The sequence below is a fragment of the Paramormyrops kingsleyae genome, chromosome 13 (assembly GCF_048594095.1).
Source record: "Paramormyrops kingsleyae isolate MSU_618 chromosome 13, PKINGS_0.4, whole genome shotgun sequence".
Classification (NCBI taxonomy): domain Eukaryota; kingdom Metazoa; phylum Chordata; class Actinopteri; order Osteoglossiformes; family Mormyridae; genus Paramormyrops; species Paramormyrops kingsleyae.
Window position 1 is genome coordinate 8,876,568 of NC_132809.1, and position 23,393 is coordinate 8,899,960.

Below are 23,393 nucleotides of genomic sequence, written 5' to 3' on the forward strand. Positions count from 1 at the left end.
TAGTGAAGAACCATTTTTTTTATGGTGTCAGGACGGTTAGAGCACAGTAACTGCACTGAGGTGAGGAGGCAGGACAACCCTGGAGTTTGTTAAAACGATGTAGCCTTTGGCCAGGACTCTGAAAAGGCAGTTTTCCAGACGACTCTTCTACAGAATTTCCTCCAAAGTAATTCCACACTAAGCTAAATTTTTATTTTAAGCCAACATCAGTGCAGAATCAGTGCAGCCATGTGAAGCTTGGCGGTGATGCACAGAACGCATAACGTCTCCCAAATTAATATTTGAAAAGTAGGGCTTGAGTAAACTGGGTAAACACATCCTTTTGAGTTTTAGGGCCTTTCCAGTATATAGGAACTCAAAGTAAGAACTGATAAAATAAGTTATTATCTGCAAGCTGCACCTAAGACCTCTGCATATCAACCACTGTGCTATAAATATTTATATAAATATTTTTTTCTGTTGTTTTGCTCGTTTAGCCCATCAATAGTACGACTCGCCGAAGCCCACCTCACTCATCCAGGGCTGAAACACCATCCGGTACAAGCCAGTCACCCTCACCTACCATTTGCTCGACTCTACACTCGACATCCAGCATTGTGCCGAAACCGCAGGACTTCAATTAAGCAAAAACAGATGTACTTCAGTGAACAAGTAGCACAAATAGGGGAAAGGGAGATCGCAAAGGAAAAAAAATGAAATTTGACATTGGATGATTAATACGTCCCATCTGAAATTAAACAGCAGTCTGCACTCTGTCCTCAAGACACTAACATACATGTAGTTCATCAATATTTTACAGGACAAATTGGGTGCATCATGAATCATATCTAATTATCAGCGAGGCAAAAAAAAAAGGTTTCAAGCAACCAAACTAAATAAAGTCCAAGCAACAGCAGCAGCAAATGAATCGGCGAATGCAGCGGCGGAGGCAGCTGTGCCGGCAGATGCGACAGCAGAGCAGTGCTGACCCCAAGAGAAATAAAGCGAGCCTGAAAAATCCCCCCATATGAACACAGTCATTATTTTAGAGCTGCAGAGTCTCCTCTGGCATATCGATGCTCCTGCCCCCCCCTACCCACCCACCCCCAGCGTAACATAAGTCTTGCTTACCTGCGGCCACGGTTTCCCCAGCACGTGCGTCTGGAGGCACACGAGAAGCAGGAGGGCCAGGGCGGGCAGCATCCTCTCATGCCAGCAGGACACTCAGAGGGACAGGGTACCGCGGAGCTGCTCTCCCTTTTGCTCTCTCCCTCCCTCTCTCCCTTCCTCTCTCTCTCCCTCCCTTTTTCTCACTCTCTCTCTCATTTCTTCTGTACCACAGACCTTCTCACTACAGCAACAAACTTGGGGCAGAGACTTGTAAACTGAGCCGTAGGAGGAACAAGTTTTTTCCTGGGGGGGGGGGGGGGTCGGCCTAGAGACACAGAAGAATGGACCCTGATATGAGTCTCTACACATACACGTGTTTGTATTCCTATCTTTATGGGGACTCCACATCCATTTCTCTGGGCATTACCCTAATCCCAACAAGACGACCCTAACCCCTACCCAGCTCTACCCTCAATAGGTAATCAAACAAAAAGTACAAGACATTTGGCATTTTTTTTATTTTAGTTTATCCTTCTGGGGACCAAAAAAATGTCCCCACAAAGGAAACAGTTACAGGTTTTTATAACATCATAGGGAAATCTGGTCCCCACAATGTGATCATTTCAAAAACACACACACACACACACACACATACACACACACATATACACACACAAAGTATGTTTGTTAGGAGCTGCTACAGGCATAAATCACCAGGAAACGGCACTACAATTGGCTAATAAAAGTCTATGTATCACCCTTGGCACCATGGCACGTCTCCTATGGCAAGGCTCAGCCACCATGTACCCACGAGAAAACCATCCCCGATCCGTGGCAAGAAACCCGAGGTAGAGTCCCAACTTTGAGCCTTTGCCACTGTTCAATCTCATAAAAAGTCCACATTATGGAGTCTCCACACGGCTAATGGGAGCCAAATGGCCTGGAAGTGACGCACTGTTTCCTACTGCGGCTCTATTGTTTCCGCGACATTAATTCCTAATTCATGGTATCCTGAATCAGCGGTATCTTAGGTACAGTCTCTCCACATGGACGCCAGGGCTGCCCTCTTATTAAATCAGCATCTGGGCATCGGGAGTTAGCCATTTCAGGCAAATAATGAATTCTGCCATCGTTCATTTAAGCATTCTGAAATGGGCTCACATTCCATGACATGTTCCGCCATGTAACTGGAAAGGGCTCAGATTCTGTGACGTGTTCTGTCATGTAACTGGAAAGGGCTCAGATTGCGTGACGTGTTCTGTCATGTAACTGGAAAGGGCTCAGATTGCGTGACGTGTTCTGCCTTACAGGTTTTTATAACATCACAGGGAAATCTGGTCCCCACAATGTAATCATTTCAAAAACGTGTTCTGCCTTGTAACTGGAATGGGCTCAGATTCTGTGACGTGTTCTGCCATGTAACTGGAAAGGGCTCAGATTGCGTGACGTGTTCTGCCTTGTAACTGGAAATGGCTCAGATTCCGTGACGTGTTCTGTCATGTAACTGGAAAGGGCTCAGATTCCGTGACGTGTTCTGCCATGTAACTGGAAGGGGCTCAGATTGCGTGACGTGTTCTGCCATGTAACTGGAAAGGGCTCAGATTGCGTGACGTGTTCTGCCTTGTAACTGGAAGGGGCTCAGATTCCGTGACGTGTTCTGCCATGTAACTGGAAGGGGCTCAGATTCCGTTACGTGTTCTGCCATGTAACTGGAAAGGGCTCAGATTCCGTTACGTGTTCCGCCATGTAACTGGAAAGGGCTCAGATTCCGTTACGTGTTCCGCCATGTAACTGGAAAGGGCTCAGATTCCGTGACGTGTTCTGTCATGTAACTGGAAAGGGCTCAGATTCCGTGACGTGTTCTGCCATGTAACTGGAAAGGGCTCAGATTCCGTGACGTGTTCTGCCATGTAACTGGAAAGGGCTCAGATTGCGTGATGTGTTCCGCCTTGTAACTGGAAAGGGCTTCGACAGTGACCTTAAGAAGGCACATCTCCCACACCTGAATTGATTCTGGAGGATTACATTCCCTCCTGTGATTATTTTAAAGACAATGAACAATAACACAGCAAATCCTGAAGAAACAGCCTCTGGCAGCACCTCCCCCCACAGCCCTCCAACTGAGACATAAGGAGAACAGACTGTTCGGAGAACTCCCAGTACGAGGCCTAAACAGTACCCCCTACTGGTCCGGAACAGCCTTTCAGGCTGTGCTAGCCACCACTCCTGTATGCTATTCTCAGTCGTTTACTGGTGTTGCAATATTTGTTGCCGTATTTGTTAGGAGGTGATCATTTCCAAAGGCAATGGTAATGTGTATCATATGTTAGGATTTTTGTTCTGTACAGAGTCAATGTGAGCCTGGAACCTGTCCAGAGGGGTTCTCACACATACACAAACACTAACACGGTCAATTTAGAGACACCCATTCACTGAAATGCATGTGTTTAGACAGCAAGAGGAAACCAAAGCAGCCTGAGGGAATCTATATAACTTGAGGACAGCAAGCAAACTCCACACCCACAGAGCAGGCGGGATTCAAACCAACAACCTGGAGGTGTGGGGTTATGCACCAAATCACCATGCTGCCCGTGATAAGACTCCTCCCACCAAATCCCATTAATACATTTAACAAGCTGGGCATAGATACCAAGGTCCCTTGTCGATAACATTTCCATCTGGAAGGTACATGTTGCGTAGACTGTAGTTCAACCAAACCATAAAGTGTCACATTTACGTATTTTCTTAGTCAAGAACTTTCTTTTTAATGCTCCTTTGGAGAGTTGTGTGACTCAGATGTTTCCAGTAAAGGTTCACAGTCAGAAATGGTTTACCGAGCCGCATCAGGGTTAAGGGAACCGTCCCAGTGCACGAGCATGAGCCCCAGTGTTAGCGCCACTTAAGAATTGAGCCGCAGACTCTGCTGCTGCGAAAGAAAGGAAGAGAATGTACATCTGGGATACAAATTAACTGCAGCAAGGCCAGGCATGTAAATCCCCTGACCGTTTCCTTCAAGCTACGTGTTTGACTAAAAGCCCTTTAAGGAAACAACTAGGGCTGTAAATGAATAAAACATGTAGTGTATGTGTGTGCGGGGGTGCGTGCTGTCATTTTTCTTTAGTCTCTTGGGGTCACGACCCCAGTAGCCAGAGGTTGGCATACCTACAGCAGGGAATCTCAGTGTCACAGTAACAGCCAGGGGGAATCCGACAGCTTTACGGCAAGTCATGTGACCTGGCCGACAGAACGCGGGCCAGAACGACTGGCGGAAATTGCGTTAACCTCTCATGTGTCATAATTTAAAAGTGGTGCAGCTCCCTGAGTAGCACTAAGCAGTCCGGTGTGCAGACAGCACCCAGATTAATGGGCCCGTGGCAGGAGGTCTCTACTGGTGCAGTTCCTCCACCTCACTCTGAAACGGTGCCTTGATTTGCCTGCTCAGGCCGGCCCACGAGACGGGCATCACACACAGTTACCTTCCAAAGCACTCCGCAAACCCAAAACAAATAACAGCCCCCCCCCCAGACCCAGAGCCAGACCCAAGGCTGCTCCCACATTTCCCTGGTAGGGAGACAGAGAGTGTAAATTTTAAATGCCCTTATCTCGCCCTCCGAAGGCCATCAGCAGTACTGCGCCCTCACTAGGGGACAGGAGCGATGTCCTTCTCTATCATGACCACACAGAGTGGCACATGACTGATGTCATTTAGTCACCAGTGTTGGGGGTGGGGCTGGGGGGTAGACAATAAGCCAAAGCTCCCCAACGAACAACCAGTTAACTGTATCTTAAACCAAAGTAGTGACAACCACATGGCTTAGAGAGGACAGGATTTACTTCCTAACCATCCGTTTTAAATAAATGCTTTAACGGAAACTGTGTATCTACTCCTGCCAATGACGGTCTGTACTGTAATTTTAAGCTGTCAGTTAAACAATCTCTGTTTACACTCGTTTCATGGGGTTTAAACTGTGCTTCTCTCATGACACATCTGTATATTTCGTACTGAACACCCATGGCAACAAGCGGGCTTTGTGTTCATGTAGGTCCACCACCGTGACAAAATGGATTATTCCTCAAGCAAAAAAAGAATGAATTTACAACTGGGGGGTGAGATGGGCTAATGTGAGGACACCAACAGGAAGTAGTCCAAGGGGGGAAGGGGGCATAAATCACATGACTACTTGTTAATTGACTCCATTTCACAATTCCTAAGGATGAGCTCCTTTAGCAATGTCAAACTGATGGACAAATGCAATAAAAAACGGGTGGTCTGGCAGGATGAAAGTACTGGTCTTTTTGGTTAAATTAGCTATACCCCTCTAGACTTTTCACCCATTGGAGCCTGAGGCCTGTCAGACACAGAGGTAGCTGACGTGCCTTGACAAAAAAGTCTCATAAAGTTAGTGAAAAACGCTAAAAGAACAAGTACCTAGCTACCAACAGTTTGCCTACATTTTTTTCTTTTTAGTTTTAGACAATTTTGATTACAGTAGCAATCAAAATTAGAAAACAAGTGACATTTTGTAATTTGCAAAGTTACTGCTCATCCGAATTCGCAGTTATCCATGAATTTTAGATGTATTTTACCACATTTCCTCGGTGAAGACTCTCTCACATCACAAAATAAAAGCTTGCAGCTCCTCAGTCAGAGTAAACAGAACCTAGACATGTGCTCTTGTTTATGGGAGTCAAACTGGGCATTTTCACTTGTTTTCCTGACCCAATAACGACTGTCAGATCATCATATCATTATCATATGAATAGCACTAAATGGGGGGGCGATCAGCGCTGCTTCGAGATTCAGACACTTGAGTCAGTCACGCTTGTTCTTCTTATTCTCCTTACAAGGCTATATATACTTGCAGAATTCTTTAAATGGTTTTGTGAGATTTCTGTCTTATCCTATGAGCAGCATCACCGACCCCAGAGAACTAAAAGAAAAACCTCAGTTTGAATAACAGGAAGCAGAATTATACATTGAAAACACGGGGCTATTTGCAACATGAAGGACGTTACATGCCCCTGTTTTAGAGTTAAAAGTCCCCCCCCCCATCTGGCAGATACTTTACGGGTCCTGAGTATGTCTCCTCCTAACCGGCAAGGCCAAGCTGGGGGCCACTGTGGCCAGAGGGCACGACCCCATAGGGGCAGCCTGCTGCTCTCAGCTCGTCCTCCTCGTAAAAAGGGGGCCCTCCTCCTGCTCCACAGCTAGAGGTCATCCTCAAAGTCCCCCCCCCCCCCACCGTTCAATTTATTTATGATAGCCTCCCCCCCCAGCCCACCCATCCAAACCGCAATGCCAGGGCCCCATCTGACCTTTATTGCCAAAAAACGGTAAAATGTGGGTTTGGAAAGAGTCTGTCACCCCCCCCCCAGTCAGCGCAGGTCAAATTTCAGCGCACCCATGTCTGATTTCACAACTGTGGAGGATGGATAAAACAGACGGCAGCGGCGGAAGTGGCAGAGCCAGGGACAGGGCCACCCCCCCCCCGCCATCTTTGACAGTGAGGTCAAGCACCAAAAACACAGAATTGAAATGCAGAACGGTGGGTCAAGGTGCTGTCAAGGAGTCCGGTGCTGTGGAGCTGGTGGAAGCAGGGGGGGGCGGCCTGGTGCAGGGAAAGGGGGCTACTGGTGAAGGTGTCAGCTAAGGGCCAGGGCAGCCGGGACTAGCTCGGCCCCCTCCCACAACCACACACACCCATAAACACAGGGCACACTCACGCTCTTAGATTTCCATGATTTTGGTTAAAGAACCCAAGTAATCACACATGCAGACACAAACGACCCCGTCTACATTTATCATGACGTGGCTTTTGATTCTTCTCTCTGCAATATTGATTGGCAGCAAAACGAGGAAAATGAATTTGCCACAGAATTTTCATTTACAGAGACAGATCTTTTTGCTGACAGCTATGTTCAGAGCTGGTACCGCTTCCTTAAAAGAAGGAATAAAGAAAAGATTTAATGATGACAAGCCCGGCCTGTATCCTTCACAGACCATTTCAAGACACAGACGTGTGCAAAATCCCTATGGCCTGTGGACCGGAAAACCACACTAAGGTGTTACGCTCCCAACTTGTGCGATCTGACGCAGCTCCAGCTTTTTCAGAACCTCACTACAATCTGTTTGAAAGCGTGTTAACTCCCTGGTCCATGGAGCCATCTCCAGCAGAGTACCACTGCAGTAGATTGATGAATATGAGATGCACAACATAGTGAAAAAAGCAGGGAAGCCTTTTTGTGTGGCCATAGGGACTGTGTGTGAGGTGAGGACAGTAAATTACCTAGGACAAGGAAAAGGCCACCATGTTAGTTTGTGTTTTTATATAATGATTGTGACCGGCTGCACTAACATCATCACTAATTATTACAGCCATTTGCACATCTCAGAACTTAAACACATAAACTGTGCAAAATCCTTCAAGAATTCCAGTTTCCAACACCTATGATTCCCAGCATTTTTCATATGTGGTTATATTATCCAAAGCAATAGTTTTAGTATGAATCAGCATCAGCGGAAAGTGTCAAATGTAGAAATATATGAAGCGCCAATTTCAGCGGTGTGGGAGCAAGGCCTTATTAGAACAGTGGCCTGTAAGCCACCAGGTGCCCAATGCTGGGTTACCCCCCAAAACGCTCTGCTGTGTGAACATTAGGATTGCAAAGGGGCAGAAAATTTCCGGTAAATTTCTGGGAACTTTCTATAAACTTTCCATGAGAAATTAAGCAAGGGAATTTTGGAAATATTGAACTCCACGCAAGCTGTCAGTATAGCAAAGAAAGCAAACTTGAAGAATACTACATAGAATATGACTTATAAGCAGTGTATTTTGATGCAGATGCTAATTTTGGGGTGTTTTTACACACAAATAATTACTCAGAAGCACCTGGTTACACAATGATATAACTATTAGTGCTGTCAAGATTTTTTTTTTAACCACATATAAGTTCCCTGTGAAAGACTAACCTGCAATCTTGCAAATTTCCAGTTTATTCCCATTAATTCCTATGGCAAGTTCCCTGAATTTTGCAGCCCAAGTGAACTGAACTGAAACAAACCCAGTCAGTCACTGAAAGTTACTTTCAAAGCATCCTGCAAAAAAACAGATGAAAGGAAAACATCACACAGGCTTTTAGATGCATCTTTGTGAGGCCACACCTGCAGTACAGCAATTGCGTGATAAGAACCATGTTTATGTGAGTGTTACCATTCCCTGATACATCTCTCTGATGTTCTTAGACCCTTCAGTTCAGTGCTACGCGGCAGTAACCCAGAGCTGAAGTGCTGCTCCACGACGACGTCAGACGACGTGCTTCCAAGACGCTCCTCTTGTTAAATACTCCATTTAGTAAATCAATGCCATACAGAACGACATAAAGAAAATAATGTCCAGTTTTTAATGCCACTGAATTACCAGACACGTATGTCAGCAACTCCATAGCGGATGAAGACTGTTTGTTCCGCCGACCTGCCTTGAGATTTACCTATGACCCAAACTTCCCTACAAGCAGAATCCCAGGTCAGAATGCATGACGAGGTGTAATTACTCGGATGGATTCCAGTAACTTAACATATTATCCATAGACATTTCGCAATAACATGTACAATAATATGTATATATATTTTTTATTAGTTTCTTCTTTATATGTTCTAGCTGAAAGGCAGAAGCCATCCTGGGACAGTGAAACTCCTCACCTCTTGTCTTTTATGAAAGAGACAAAAGTTTAGCAGAGGGTCACCCAAGCTTCTGGAACATGTGGATGAGCAGCCAGCACCCCCATACCCCCCCAAAACTATCTCTGGAATCCCGGCAACCCAACGGCCCAGCGAGCAGCTGCAGGCTTCAGGAGGCAGCTGGCGTGTCAGATTTAAACACCAGAAGGATGCAGATGGGCAGGAGGCCGGCCGGTGCTTCCCGACGCCCTGTCTGGCGAGGGCCGGGGGGAGACGGCTTCGGAACAATGCCCAGGCCCGGCCACCTCGCCCGCCCCAGAGAGCCTCAGTGAAGCCCTAATGAAAGCTGGAAGCGCTCGTTCTGGGCCCTCTGGCCGCTGTCCAGGCACTGCTCATTCTCCCAGCCCGGCCTGCTGTTTAATCAGGTGTGACATGCAGTCCGGTGACAGCGAATCAACTCACTGCTGCCTCTACAGGCAGGATATAGAATGTGCATCGTAAAAAAAAGCAACACTCACACAGCCGGTGTTTACAGGACAACAAACTGTCACCTTAAAGGTGAAAGCAGAATATTGTCTTTCTACCACAAGTTCTACACTCTCGATAGTAAGTATTGTTTTTTAAACTCACACATTCTAACCAGAGGGATCCATCCATTTGCATTCACAGCAAGTGTAACTATACATATTTTTTTTCTTCCCAGCTTGAACTCCAAAGGCATGCTGGGGACTCTTCTGCGTAATGCCCAAAATCTCTGCTCATGCCCTCTAACCCCTATTTTCACGGTTGTCATGCGATGCAGCTGAGTGATCCTGCCCCCTGCTGGCCCTAACAGTCCTCAGCAGGCGCACCCTAGGCATGGGTATTGTGTTGCCCAGGTCAAAGGGCTGTTTGTTCATCTTGTGCAGAATAGCGTAGAAAGCTACCTGAAGTTTTTAAAAAAAACTGCATTTAAACACAGCAATGATCAAAGTGTGTCAATGATCAAACGTCAAACAGGAAAATCCCAAACTGAGACATTGTACTGCCTGCATGCTTAGACAACCCTGCAATTACTAGGATCACATGACAGTCACAAGTCTCATATGAAGTATTTTGACTGAATGATGATTAGCCGATGCAGTGAATATAGAAACACAAATTAAGGTGATGCTTCAGAATCATTTTCACATGATATTACCACCAGACTTGCAATAAAAAACCCTCATGAAGCCCAATGAATTAACTGGCCAACAGCATGCCAAACACCAGAACGACGGGACGCACTGGGAACAGCTGCCACCTCTTCCCATATCTCACCTTGCTCCTAGAACCTCGTTCTCCAATCTCTCCCTGCTCCTTCACCTCGAGTCTAAAACGCAAACAAGGCGCTGTACCGAGCGTTTGGAGAAACGGCAAAACCGCTCCGTAAAAGGAGCCAGCCACGATCCACGGCGTGAGAGACGTCGAGTCTGGGAACGGGAAAGGTACTGGGCTCGAGTTCAGGGGGACGGGAAGGCCACGGAGCTCCGAAGCCGGCCGTATGGCGCACGGCGGGCTGCCTGGGTGTGGAACCCGTAAGACAGAAACGCTGAACCTCACTGAAGCACCACATTGCTGCTGCATATATTATGCATCAGGGTCTGCTGTAAGGTCAGGGCGTGGAATACAGAGTCAACAGATCTCCAGGCAGTCAGTGGCCATCATCCAAATGCCTTCTGATTCCAGGGGTTTGGGGAAGACCCACTGGGCTGCGTAACACAGCCCATTACAGGCCTACGGCTCCCACAGCCCCGTACTCGCCCAGGTTTGGTTTGGCTTTCAATGCCTTGAACGAGCCAAAGCCTGACAAACACAGAGCGCTATATTAACAGATCTCAGCACACTGTATTACACTGCAGATTGTGGTTTGTCACAGGTGGGAATTATAAAGTATAATAAATATAGAAATGCAAAAAATTATAAAAACAATTAAAAAGTCAAATCAGGGGACAGGAACGACGGGCTCATAAATTTTGATGTACAGCATAATCTGGATTGCTGACTATATACACAAAAGCCCCACAAAAGCATTTTCAAATGCTCCGGCTGTGTTGGAAGAGAGTAAATTGCACATCAGTCAGAGGTGGGGCATTTGAAAACTCTGCTTTGTTAATTACAGGATTGCTGTCTAACTGCAACTTATTGAGCTCTAGCTAAAAGTGTTTCTCAACCTGGTTTTCCGGGACCCCCAGGCAGTCCATGTTTTTGGTCCCTCTCAGCTCCCTGCCAACACTGTCCCCAAGGATCGGCTTGAGAGTCACTGGGCTGAAACCAGTTCACTAAATTCTTATTACAGTGGTACCTCACTCGAATTTCTTGAATGTCGAACAAACCAGTTTGACCTAGAACTCGATCTGAATATCAGAAGTCGAACCGTGAAAGCTGACCTAATATAAATTGTACGCGCCAGGAAATGAGTCATACTACAATGCAATTCTTACTTGAATGCCTTCATCACAGGCTGGACGATTAACCAAACAAAGCAGCGCAACATTACAGTAACTAACAATAAATAAACCACTAACTTACGTGTACTATTAGAGCATTTATGTCATTTATTTAAACTTTATTTTACCAGGTAAATTAACTGAAAACCAGTTCTCACTGCTTTACGTGATATTCGGGAGAAATAGCAGATTACGCACCGGAACTGCCTGGGATACAAACGTCATGCGTGTAACTAAACTCTTCAGTCAATAAGGGCAAAGGTGTGTCGTGACGGAGGCGGTTCCAGTTTGTGCAGCCGGGTGAGAGGTCGCAATGCATCTAACCATAATGCATTGCGTCAGGATCAGAATGCGTTGCTTTAAGCCAGCGCTGTAAGCAAGTCGAACGCACCCAATGACCGGACTGGGGAAACAGACTGAAACGCGGACTTAATACAGAGGACTAATGACAACAACCAGAAACAGCTGATCACATGGGGATCCCACACGAGGTTAACGAGGGGGCGTGGCACACGGAAGGAGCGGACGATCGGGGCAGGACAGGGGTAATGTTGGGATAAGATCTTTATCGTTTTGGAAGTCATTAAGAAAAAAATGCTCTTCTTGTTTCATCCTGTTCATTTTGTGTTTAAATGCTAAAAAAAAAAAGATCATATTTAGGTGTAATTTTGGGGGGCCGGGAACCAATTAATTGGTTTTCCATTATTTCTTATGGGAAAAATTCAATCAGAACTCGAACTTTTTAGGATTCGATCCGGAGTCCGGAACGGATTAAGTTCGAGAACCGAGGTACCACTGTATTATTGTATTCTGCTGCCCTCTACTGGACATAAAAAACCATGACATAAACCAATGGGTCTGCACAGTGTCTTTACCGAAGGTGGAAAGTTTAGGTCCAGAAAATAAAAACCCAGCCCATGATTTTGTTTCTATCAAGCTGTTGAGAATAAACAGTCACATTCATAGAATATTCAACTGGTTGGTAAAACAAAATCTTGGTCTGGACTTTGACTTTCAGGACCTGAAATTAGCAATCCTTCAACAGAAACCCAACACCCAAGGCGAAGATGTGGACCCAGGCCTACCTGACACTTCCCAGCCACGCAGACAGACAGGCTGCCCCGGCCGCACGGTGTCCCGTCGATGACAGAGTCAGACTGCCGCACGTAGAACCGGAAGCCGACGGCCCGGCAGTTCAGCTCACAGCTCTGATCCCCCTGGACTGCAACAGCCAACAACAGTAGTACAATTCAGACACTTTCTCATACTTTCTTTCAATGAAACTTCATAATAGGTTTCTATAATAACCACAAGGGGGCAGTATTGCTCTAGTTTCTCACAACCCCGACCGCAGATTAATACAAGCACCTTTACACTGGCACTGTAAAAAAATCATGTTTGTTCTTCAAACATGAACTGTAAATAATAATTATTTTTTTACTTTAATTTTGGATGTAGAGTGATTACCCTAAATCTGCAAATTTAGAGTCAAACTAAGCAGTGACTCATTCCCCATCTGAGGGACATGATCCTTGGGGACTGAAACCAAGACAGAAGAAGACGACAAAAAAACCTCATGTGAGAGGCTGAGAGGTAAGGGTCAGGTCACGGGGATGACGGAGGACTGACTCTCCGTCCTCCAGGGACTCCGAAGGGCCACCCAAACCGCCAGCCTCTCAATACATGAAGGACCGCAGATTGCAGAGTCCATGATGGAGAAGAGCCGGCTGATTGGCTGTACGGAGACGAAACTCAAGATGCACTCTAACGACCGGCTAAAGGTACAAAGAGGCAGCACTGCTCTGAAACGGACTGCGGCTGCGTGCGCTAGCAATGTGGGGCGGCAGGAACGGGGGGGGGGACGCAGGTAAGTTAATTGGAGGATCATGTTTGATGTGAACCTGCCCAATCATACTGCAGGATAAGGAACTCTTTTGTTTCGTAATTACAGTCAACTACGTCTAATAGCATTTTTGGGTTGATTACAGAGCTGGGTATCTACTCGCTTTGTAATGTCTGATTGCTTGAGATGACCGGTGCTTAAATAATTATTATAATGAAAAAACTGGGTTTAAAACCACCCGGTACAACAAATACATGAGCATATAGCATATACACACAACATGGAGTGGCTGTAGGAGGTACCACTGCAGCCTCACACCCCCAGGATTGTGGGTTTGAATCCTGCTCCCAGCTTTGAGAGTCTGCATGGACTCTGGATACTCTGGTTTGCTCCCACACTCCAGATTAAGTGGCATTATTTTCTCTTTACTGTCTGTGAGTCCTGTGACACACTGGAATGCTGTTGAAGGTGTCCTGTGACACACTGGAATGCTGTTGAAGGAGTCCTGTGACACACTGGAATGCTGTTGAAGGAGTCCTGTGCCCTGTGCTTCCCAGGATAAGCTCCAGAGTCACTACAACATCAGGCTACCCCCTAATCCATGCCAGGGGAGACACTATGAGCTACTTCAGGTTTTTACAAACTACTTTAAAACTGAAAGACTCCTGTGCTTGGCTAATTAGTTCAATTGTGCTTTTACTGATTTGTGTCCTTTATTGAAAGACTCATCCAGCTGATTCACATCAACATTAGTGACACACGCATGATTATAGGAGACTGACCAATCAGCACACAGTAGGAACTCGGTGCTAATCCGGTTAATATGGTTGAAATAGTAGTTTACAAACCCTGCTGGATTCCGAAACACAGGATAAGGAGTTAATATCCTTTGTGCACAGATGTTACTATTCTTTGTGCAAGCAGGTACAACAGGTTCACTGTTAAGCTTGTTGGTGGATGGCGAATACTAGACTTGGAGAAGCTTGGTATAGGTTGAAAAATTTGGGATGCATCATCAGTAGTTCTCCTCTGGTTCATGGGGTGTTTCGGCTATACATCCTCACCAGAGGCGGCCAGCTATAGGGTGATCAGCCCTAAGCTTGCGTCCCATGCCCAATAAGTCAAGAGAGTCGCCTTGATGTCAGATGACGGACATCTCATGAAACTATATATGACAGCCTAAGCTTGTCACTTAGGAGCCCAGCAGGGGGCATTCCTCTTCAACCAGAGCCACTGGCTGCTTCTCTCTGCTGCCTCTGATGCAGCTTTGATGGCTGCACACTGGCTCTGGCCCCTGATTCCCAGGTCTCTCAGCAGTTTGACGGTAGATGTTGCTACAAACCCTCTGCATCCAACTTCTACTGGGCGAACTTCTATGGTTGTTTTGCTTCAGCAGCTAACTCAGCATAGCATAGATATTTCCGCTCGTATGCCTCAGCTACAGAATCCTCCCAGGGAACGGTGAACTCGATAATGTAACCCTTCCTTAGGGAAGGGGACCAGAGCACCATATCAGGCCTCAAAGTAGTAGTGGCAATCTCTGGAGGAAACATCAGTTGTTGGCCAATATCTACCAGCAGTTTCCAGTCGCGTGCTAATCACAGCTTGCCTCTCTCCGATGGTGTTGAGTAACCGTAGTCCCCACATGGACAAAGGGTATCATCCATGTGGGGTTAGATATTGGTGGTGATGAGGAATTGATGATAGATCGTTTTTCCTCCAATGTGGACGCAAGGCTCTTTAGGACCTGGTTGTGGCGCCAAATATATCGCCCTTGGGTGAGACTGGTCTTGCACCCTGTGAGAATGTGCCAGAGGGAGGCTCTCCTGGAGCAAAGAGCACACCCTGGATCTTCACCAACCCACTGGTGGAGATTGGTTGGTGTCGGCAAGACGTCATAAGTGGCTCTGATGGTAAAGCTCAAACTCCTCGCCTCCATAGCCCACACATCATTCCAGGTGAGGCCACTTCTTGATGTAGGCTGTGACTCTTCTTTCCAGCTTCTCTACTATTGAGATGAGGACCTCATAGACTGAGAGGGGCCACAATGCCCGGGGTAAGAGACCGAACTGGGAACACCGGGTCTTTAATTTCCCAGGAAGTTGGGTATTGTCAATGGACCATAGGCCAGTGTTAATGTCCTTGCATAGTTGCTTCATCTGGCCTCTGTCTTTCAGGTTTGCATCGTAACAACTTCCGCGGCTTTTTACAGGCTGCTCAGATATTGTGGGGATTGGATCATCTCCGATGATGAACCTCTGGTCAGTAAGCACTCCCTTCACCACTGAGATGCTGCGTGACTTAGATGGCTTTACCTTCATCCGGGCCCAACTGATGTTCTCCTCCAATTTTCTGAGCAGTCTCCTGGCACACGGGACGGTGGTAGTTAAGGTGGTAATGTCGTCCATGTAGGCTCTGAGGGGAGGGAGGCGCAGACAAGACCTGACTCGCTGTCCACCAACTACCCATTTTGATCGCCATCGCCATGGTAAACGCCAAGGGAGAGACTGTGCATCCAGCCATGATACCTACCTCCAAGTGCTGCCATGAAGTGGTAAATTCTGGAGTTGAGAAGCAAAACTGCAAATCCTGAAAGTAGGCTCTAACCAACGACGTGATAGTGTCAGGGATGTTAAAGAAACTGAAGGTAGACCAAAGGAGCTCGTGGGGCACAGAGCCAAAGGCATTAGCGAGATCTAAGAAGATTACATGGAGGTCCCTTTTCTCCAGCTTTGCCATTTGTATCTGATACCAGATCATGCTAGCATGTTCTAAACAACCAGAGATGCCCGAAACCCCCGCCTTCTGTACCGATGTATCAATGTACTCATTTCTGTGCAGATACTCGGCCATCCTCCGTGCAATGACACTGAAGAAGATTTTACCTTCCACATTAAGCAGGGAGATTGGACGGAACTGGCCGATGTTCATTGCGTCCTTTTCCTTTGGCATCAGGACTCCACCTGCCCTACACCACACTTTGGGTATTGTCCTCTTCTGCCATACTGTTCTCATGAGCCTCCAAAGAAACCTACAAACATCTGGTGCATTCTTATACACTTTATACGGGACTCCATTTGGCCCCGGGGCTGATGCTGTTCCCGCCCGATGGACTATCATCTGCACCTCTTTCCATGTTGGAGGGTCAGTCTGAAATTGATGTTCTGGGGGGTCGATTGGTGGAATGTCTGAGGGGATGGCTAGCTGTTCATATCGCCTTGGATCAGAATGCGTTGTTCTCAAGTGCTCCTCCAGGTCATTCTTTGTTGTTTTTAGAACTCCACTTTTTTCCTTGGTGAAGAGAGTCTTTAGGAATTTGAAAGGATCTTTGTAGAACTGACTTCATGTTTGTTCTCTCTTCCTTCTTCGTTTCCGTAGATTCTTTGCCCTACGGAGGGATGCCAGACGGGTTTTGATGTCAGCTTGGAGAGTGTTTATGCCCTCTTTTTCCACTTTGTAACTCATGCCGTCCCTCCTGCCATGGGTTAGGTGGTCACCCTACCACAATCCACAATGAATAATCATTTATAGGAAATGGAAGGATATTATATGAAGTATTATTTCTTACTTAAATGAGCTAAAAACTAATTTAATGTAAATGTACCAAAGATGGACAGACACCGCCCCCCCCCCCCACCCCCCCATCTACCAAGGGAGACCAGTCGGCAAAATAGGGGTCAAGAGTCTCTGCCACTGTTATTTTGGGGGTCGTGGGATGAAAAGGTTGGGAACCCATGTTCTAGAATCTAGATCTTGAGCAAGAACAGTACACACTGTATCACACTGATGTAGCTCTGAGCTGATTTACAGTGATGCTATTGATACAAAGCCGGTATCAGTGCTGGGGGAAAAAACCTGAACAGATGAAGCACATTCCCCACCGCGTGCTTTGGAGATCCACTGGCGGCAGATGGCATGGTTAGTTTAAACCCAAGCCAAAGCCTTGTCAAGCTCAAGGCAGGCTGGCGTCAAAAGCCTGACCTGTCTCCTCGTAAACCCGCCTCACGCCAGCCACCGATCATGGCCGATTAACTTCTGCTTAGCTGTGCGACGGCGCACCGCCTACGGGCAGAAGGCCCACTGTCATCAGAGGTGGCTCATAGGTAGCCTGCGGGCGGCAGATGGAGGGACTCTAGGCTCCTGGCTCTCCTTCCTACTGCATCTTGCAGTATAGGGAGCAACCCCCCTCCCAAAAGGTTACAGTAGCAGTCAAAAGTCTGGACACGTCTGCTTCTTATGCAGTGTTAATTTTCTTGTAGAAAAAATTTTCGTCATAGTTATCGTCAATGACCTTTATTTTCAGACTAAAACGAGACGATAACTAAATAAAAATGTTTTCGCGACGCCTAAGACTATGACAAAGTGTATTGACAATTTCGTGAGCGAATAAAAACTAGACAAAAATGTTTGCCAAAGAAGAGACCCAGTCAGAACTAATATAGTTCTCGTAAGGCTGGGATCAGTTAGAGAAAATTTCTTGAAGCAAAGGTCCGGAAGATCATAATGTCTAACTATTTATTGTGATATATATATATTTAAGTAGCCTATTAGTTGTATCAACATCTACTAAATAAAGGTAGGGCAGCATTTCAAAAAAAGAGAAAATAAATAAGATGTGGAAATTGTGCATGTTTAAATCTAGTTTTAATATAAATACATACGAACTTATCATTTTATTCGCTGTTAGAGTAGGATATGGACAGTCATATTATTTTGAAAAGATATAAAACGTGACCTGTTTTTCTCATATTCATTTTATATTTGTCGGAGTAACAACGCAAACGGAAAGACGAGCCGTTTCAGGCGAAAACAGCGCATTTTACTTTTTATTTCAAATAAAACGCGGGGTTGCCAACTTCGGCCAGCTGGCTGGAGTGAGATTTTCAATTTGAGATGTCTGCACACATGTAACAGTTCTTACCTTATAACTAGTCTGCTTCTGTATTTTACCGTGTAAATACACTTTGGACGTAGCTAATTTTACGTTTATAATAGTATAACGTAGATTTCCCGTGTGAGTCTGAAAGCGTGAGTGTCATGCGCCAGATGCTTGACATTTCACAACCCTGAATGTACATTATTTGATTTATATAACAAATAACATCACTTAATACAGTTGTTAAAAAGCGGAAACTTCAACAAACATGAAATCACCAATAAACTACGTCTACAAATATTTATTTTAATATTTCTATTCTAATATATCGAGAGAGCAGGCCTGGTAGAATTATAGCCTATGCACTTTGAAGTGATTTTATTTTTGCACTAATGGCACTACTGATTTTACAGTACTCAGTTTCTGGGTAAATAAACATAAGTTTGTGTTTCAAATAAGAATGAAATCTGAGACCCTTCAAAACAGCCTCCCTTTGCTAAGATGACAGCATTGCTGACTCTTGGCATTCTTTCAACCAGCTTCCAGATGTAGCCACCTAGAATGCTTCTCCAACAGTCCTGAAGGAGTTCCCACAAGTTCTGGGAACAAGTAGACTACCTTGCTCTTACTCTTTGATCCAACTCATCCCAAACCAGCTCTGTAGGGTTTAGGTCGGGGCATTGTGGGGGCCAGGTCATCTACCACAGCACTTTACTTCTTTCCTTGTTCACAAGCTAATGCAGTACTTACATAACATCTAGGTCTGCTTAGGGTCATTATCTTATTGCAAAACAAATTATTTTCAGTAGAAGTGTCCAGACTTTTGACTGGTACTGCAGGTGCATGTTCACTTGCTTTTGTTTATTTACATAGTGAATGTGGTTGAGTCCCACGCTCTGGGAGTATAGCGACCCTTGTGCACAGTGGGGCAAGCTGGCTACATCCTGCCTGCCAAAATAGTCATTCAAGGTCTCAGAGTAGCAAATTAAAGTTAAAGCTCTCTGTCTGTTTCTGTATCATGTGTTTTTATCTGAAAATAAATGCATTGCTGCATTTTTTATGCAGCTTTGGACCAACAATAATGCTATCAACCTTTATGGATCCCGTCGTAAGCTTGAAAGGTAATTATTAGTGCACTTAGACAATTGGGTGAGAGGCATCGCCTTTGGGGTGTGTAGGGGTAAGTTTATGGGTGACACTCACCTTCATTGAAAGGCTCCCATTCGTAGAGGCGGCCCATGAACGGGAAACTGTTGTAGGAGGAGCACTGCACCTCTCGAATGCCCCTGCTGGCCGGTGGGCAGGTCTGCAGGCAGACGGGAAGACAGCTATAAACCCAAGGACCCCCCTGACCCACAGTGTGGCCTGACCTCTGGCTTTAAGAATGATTTCTTGTATTCCTTCTGCATACTCTGTCTCCCTCCCATTTTCTGAACTGCAGGAGGTGCACTCTGCATCCCAATCCCCCCGTGGGAGTCAAGGTTATCCCTTTACAAATTACCCACAATACTTAGCAGACAAGAAAACAAAAGCTTGAGCAAACGGGAGTGATGTGGCTGGCTGTTGTAGAGTGCAGGCGATGTTATGGGAAAGTCAGTTTGCATTTCTCACTCATACAGTCAGCTCTGGGGAGACTTTCTGCATGATCATTCCTGTCAGCAAGAGAGGCCTGTATTTACGGCATCTCCACAGAAACACATCCCATCTCAAGTAGCCCCTGTGGTTGCAAACAATTGCACCCCTTCCCCTGCATAAACAGCTCATCAGTAAACGGGTTCCAACAACACAGAGATCATAAATAGCAACGGTGGAAAGTTCAGGTTCGCAATGTACAAATCCAGACCAAGATTTTGTTTTAAGCAACCAACTGAGTATAAAGAGTCGATCACGTTAATAGAATGCTCAACTGGTTTGTTGAAACAATATCTTGGTCTGGATTTGTACTTTCTGAACCTGCATCCACTCTGAGGAATGGTGCTCTTACACTGGAGTTACAGAGCCGGTGATGCTTCTGGGCACCAGCGCACGACGAGGCTGGTAGAGGGTTGTAGGTTCCAGCCCAGAAGGACTGAGAAACTGGATGCAGGTCCTGACGGGGCTGGTACAGGGGCACCCTGGCGGAGTCAGTGCTGGGCTCCAACTCTAGTGATCTCTGATGGCCGCCATCGTAGCCGTATCGGGGCATGCGGTACGCGTAGCTCTGCTGCGGGCCCCTGTGATTGGCTGGGGACACCTGGCCCGACCTGGGGGGCTGTCGCCGAGCTCGGGTCCCTCCTATCTCCAGGCTGGTGGGCTTCCTCAGGGGAACGATGAAGGGCATCCTGCCATACCCATAATTCCCAGGAGCGATTCTTGAAGCGCCCAGTCTCCTGGAAACATTCACATGCCCTTCTTGGTACAGAAAACAGTAACCATTCATGCAAGTACTGGGAATTTTAGAAGATATGAGGAGGGGGAGCAAATTGTCATCATTTGTCAATACCCTCGCTGGAGTAAACGCTGAATGAGGGAGGAGGTTTGGAAGGACAAACAAAAAAAATTTGTTAGCATCATTTATGGCCATACAAGCTTGCTCACTAGTAGCTATTTTCTGGTTTTTCCCATTAATAAGCTGTCATGGACTTTTAAAGCCTCTTAAAAACATCCAGAAATAAAACAGACCAGGCAAAAATAGCACATTTTTGGTCCTTATTTGGACCAGCAGACCCTGAAGAAATAATTTATTAGCCACACTACACTATTTTGTGCATGTTAAGATGGCTGTTGTTTCATGGACTGAATTCCTAATAACTTCTGGTATAGATAAATATATAATCGGTCCTATCTATCCATCCATTTTCTATACCCACTTGTCCTATGGAGGGTCGAGGGGGGTTCAGCCCCAAACATACGGGTGCAAAGCAGAGAAAAACCAATGATGGGGCGTCACCCCATCGCGGGGCACTCACACCATTTAAATCGCCCCCAATGGGAAATAAAATGATAATGATTAATTGGATAAGAGTTGCGTCAGGTGCTATTGTGTCATGTTTGGGGGGGGGGGGGCAGTGGAGTCAGTATGCTGAAAAGCTACTTCACCTGCGCCCAGCCGGGGGGTCTCCCTGCCGGGCCCTCAGCTCGCCAAGGTACCGCTGCCCCACATTGCTATGCGAGGGCAACAGCGGCTGTGGGGCTGAAGCTGGGTGACTGGGAGGGGGGGGGCGGGGGAGAGCCCTGGGGAGAGCGTAAGGGGGCAGGCAAGGCCGCGTCTGTTCCTGGACCCCTCCACCACATGAGCGGGAGCAAGCAGTCCAGGGACTCCAGGAGCCCCACTGCCCCCCAGAGCCGAGAAACGCTCCATCCTGGACCCCTAGGTCCACCTGGGCCTCCGTCTTCCTTTGGACCTGTAGACCCATGACAAGGGCAATAGATGCTCAGAATAGTCAGATATCTTCAGCACTTCCTATAGCGAACACTTGTGGGGTACCTAAGGACACTATATAACAGGGTCACATCACAAAGTCAGTCTCAGTAAAAAGTCACTGACAGGCAGCTGTCTGCCAGACGAGAGCCAGCTGATCCCAGGCTTCAGCCTGTGTTTGTGTGAAGACGGGTCCTGTGCTTTTATCCTGCTTTGCATACATATAGATGCGTGTGGGGCAGAGCTTAGGGGAGAGAGCAGAAGGCGAAGCCAGAGCTGGGGCTCATCTCCTCCTGCCAGTCAGCCAGGGCCAGCTGGCAGTGCAGAGAGCTCTCAGACACCCCCCTCCCCCAGTAGACCTTGGAAACTCCACTCCTCTCCGCAGGGTCAAACGTGGGTCAAACTGTCGGACAGAGGGACCTTTCCAGGAGCTGGAAGACAGCGTGTCGCCAGATGGAGACAACTACAGTACATGGGACGCCCTGGGATTGGTTAGAGTCAAAACTCCCACAGTGTCCAGGGCCATTTATCACCCAGGGTGGGTGTATTGGGGGTGAGGTTAAGCAACCAATCTGATGCCATCGCCTACATCTGAAGATCTCAGCTCCCCACTGATCCAGTCTATCAATGTCTTTCTCATCTCCCACACCCTCCTTTGAGGTCAGATTTAAGCTCGCGCACGTCTGAAGATCATTTACACAAGGGATGTTAGCTCATCACAGGAATTCCTCATCACCGCGGTTTGTTTTAAGGCATGGAAACAAACCGAGTAATTGTTTTGCGAAAAACAAATTGAGTCACGACCGCATAAATACTTCAAGAAGAACAGTGACAAGCTGCTTCGATGGTTCTTTATAAGATTAGGGATACCGTTAGCTTTGCTACTATTGACAGGGGTGACCCTGCTGGCCTGGAAAAACTCAAACACACCAGGTCCCCCAGTTTGAGCTGAGGAGTGGGACTGGAGCAGCCCTGTGTGTGAGTTGCCCATATAGGTAGATGTGAGGTGGACAGGAACCAGGAGCCCAGGACCGCATAGTCACATGCTGCAGCGCGATACACACTTACCCTTCTTTGCTCTGGTTCTGATATGTGCTGAAAGTCCACTGGTTCGGAGCAGAAGAACACCAGCAAAATCACGGAAAATCTAGATTTAACAAGACACCCATATTAACTTATTTTCTATAGTGACACCACACTATTGCAGTAATTAATGGTATAATGAGATATTTGCATTACCTGAGTGTCTGAGCACAGGTATGTAACATAACTTCCAGCTTGTCTATAAAACACGAAAAAAGATAATCATCACTGGAAAATCACGGATAGGCCTAGCCACTGGGAAACAGAAAACATACCAGTCACACCGGCACAACAATTTACTTAAAATAATCCTTTTTGACCAAAACACTTTTTTTAAACTAAGAAGTACCATAATACTATCTTCAAAATGCATCCTCAGTTATTCTGTTAAAACATCTATGCTGTGAATACGTTCCTGACAGAGTCTATCACTTAGCACACATACCTGTCCAACTAAGGAACGGGGCGTCAGCACGTGCAGTCAACCTGCAGGACCGTGACGTACAGAAAAGGTGATGACATGTGGAAGTACAGTACAGATAGAATGATGACATTTTGTGGAAGTGAGGCAAAGGAGAGTCAAGCCGAAATGGTATGACAATGACGGAAACTGGCAAGACGCTGTTGACGGACAAAAGCATGATATTCACGCAAGTGCACGAAATCGTGGATAAACGTGGAATAAAGTCTGCACCGATTACTTTTTGCCCCCCATCAAGAAATTACGAAAAATACGAAAACGCCCCTAGACATTTGCAGACAGTGGCAGCGTGTTAAAAGCAGCCCGAGCGCATCTTTTGGCCGCACTTCTTCTGTATAACTAATGAGTTTCAGCTTTGAATTTCAGTCAAGTTTGTAAATTTGCCCTACAACTTTCCTACAAATGCTGCTCAGCCTGGTGGACTGACAGCTGAGGAACTGGCTGCAGGGACAAACAGGCAGCAGAGTCGGGCTGG

The 23,393-nt window shown here is 46.4% G+C and overlaps 1 protein-coding gene across 1 annotated transcript in view; it reads right to left on the reverse strand.

The window, feature by feature from the left end:
* The window catches only part of LOC111848223 (thrombospondin type-1 domain-containing protein 4-like), a 46,512-nt gene that overhangs the window by 22,321 nt on the left and 798 nt on the right, over positions 1–23,393 (reverse strand). Inside the window, exons 2-8 of the mRNA XM_023820063.2 lie at positions 22,883–22,923; positions 22,594–22,636; positions 22,423–22,501; positions 21,033–21,337; positions 19,939–20,323; positions 19,158–19,260; positions 12,321–12,457 (exon numbers count right to left, since the gene is read on the reverse strand). Of these exons, the coding sequence (XP_023675831.1) occupies positions 12,321–12,457; positions 19,158–19,260; positions 19,939–20,323; positions 21,033–21,337; positions 22,423–22,501; positions 22,594–22,622 (1,038 nt within the window). The 5' untranslated portion in view covers positions 22,623–22,636; positions 22,883–22,923. The remainder of the gene's footprint in view (positions 1–12,320; positions 12,458–19,157; positions 19,261–19,938; positions 20,324–21,032; positions 21,338–22,422; positions 22,502–22,593; positions 22,637–22,882; positions 22,924–23,393) is intronic.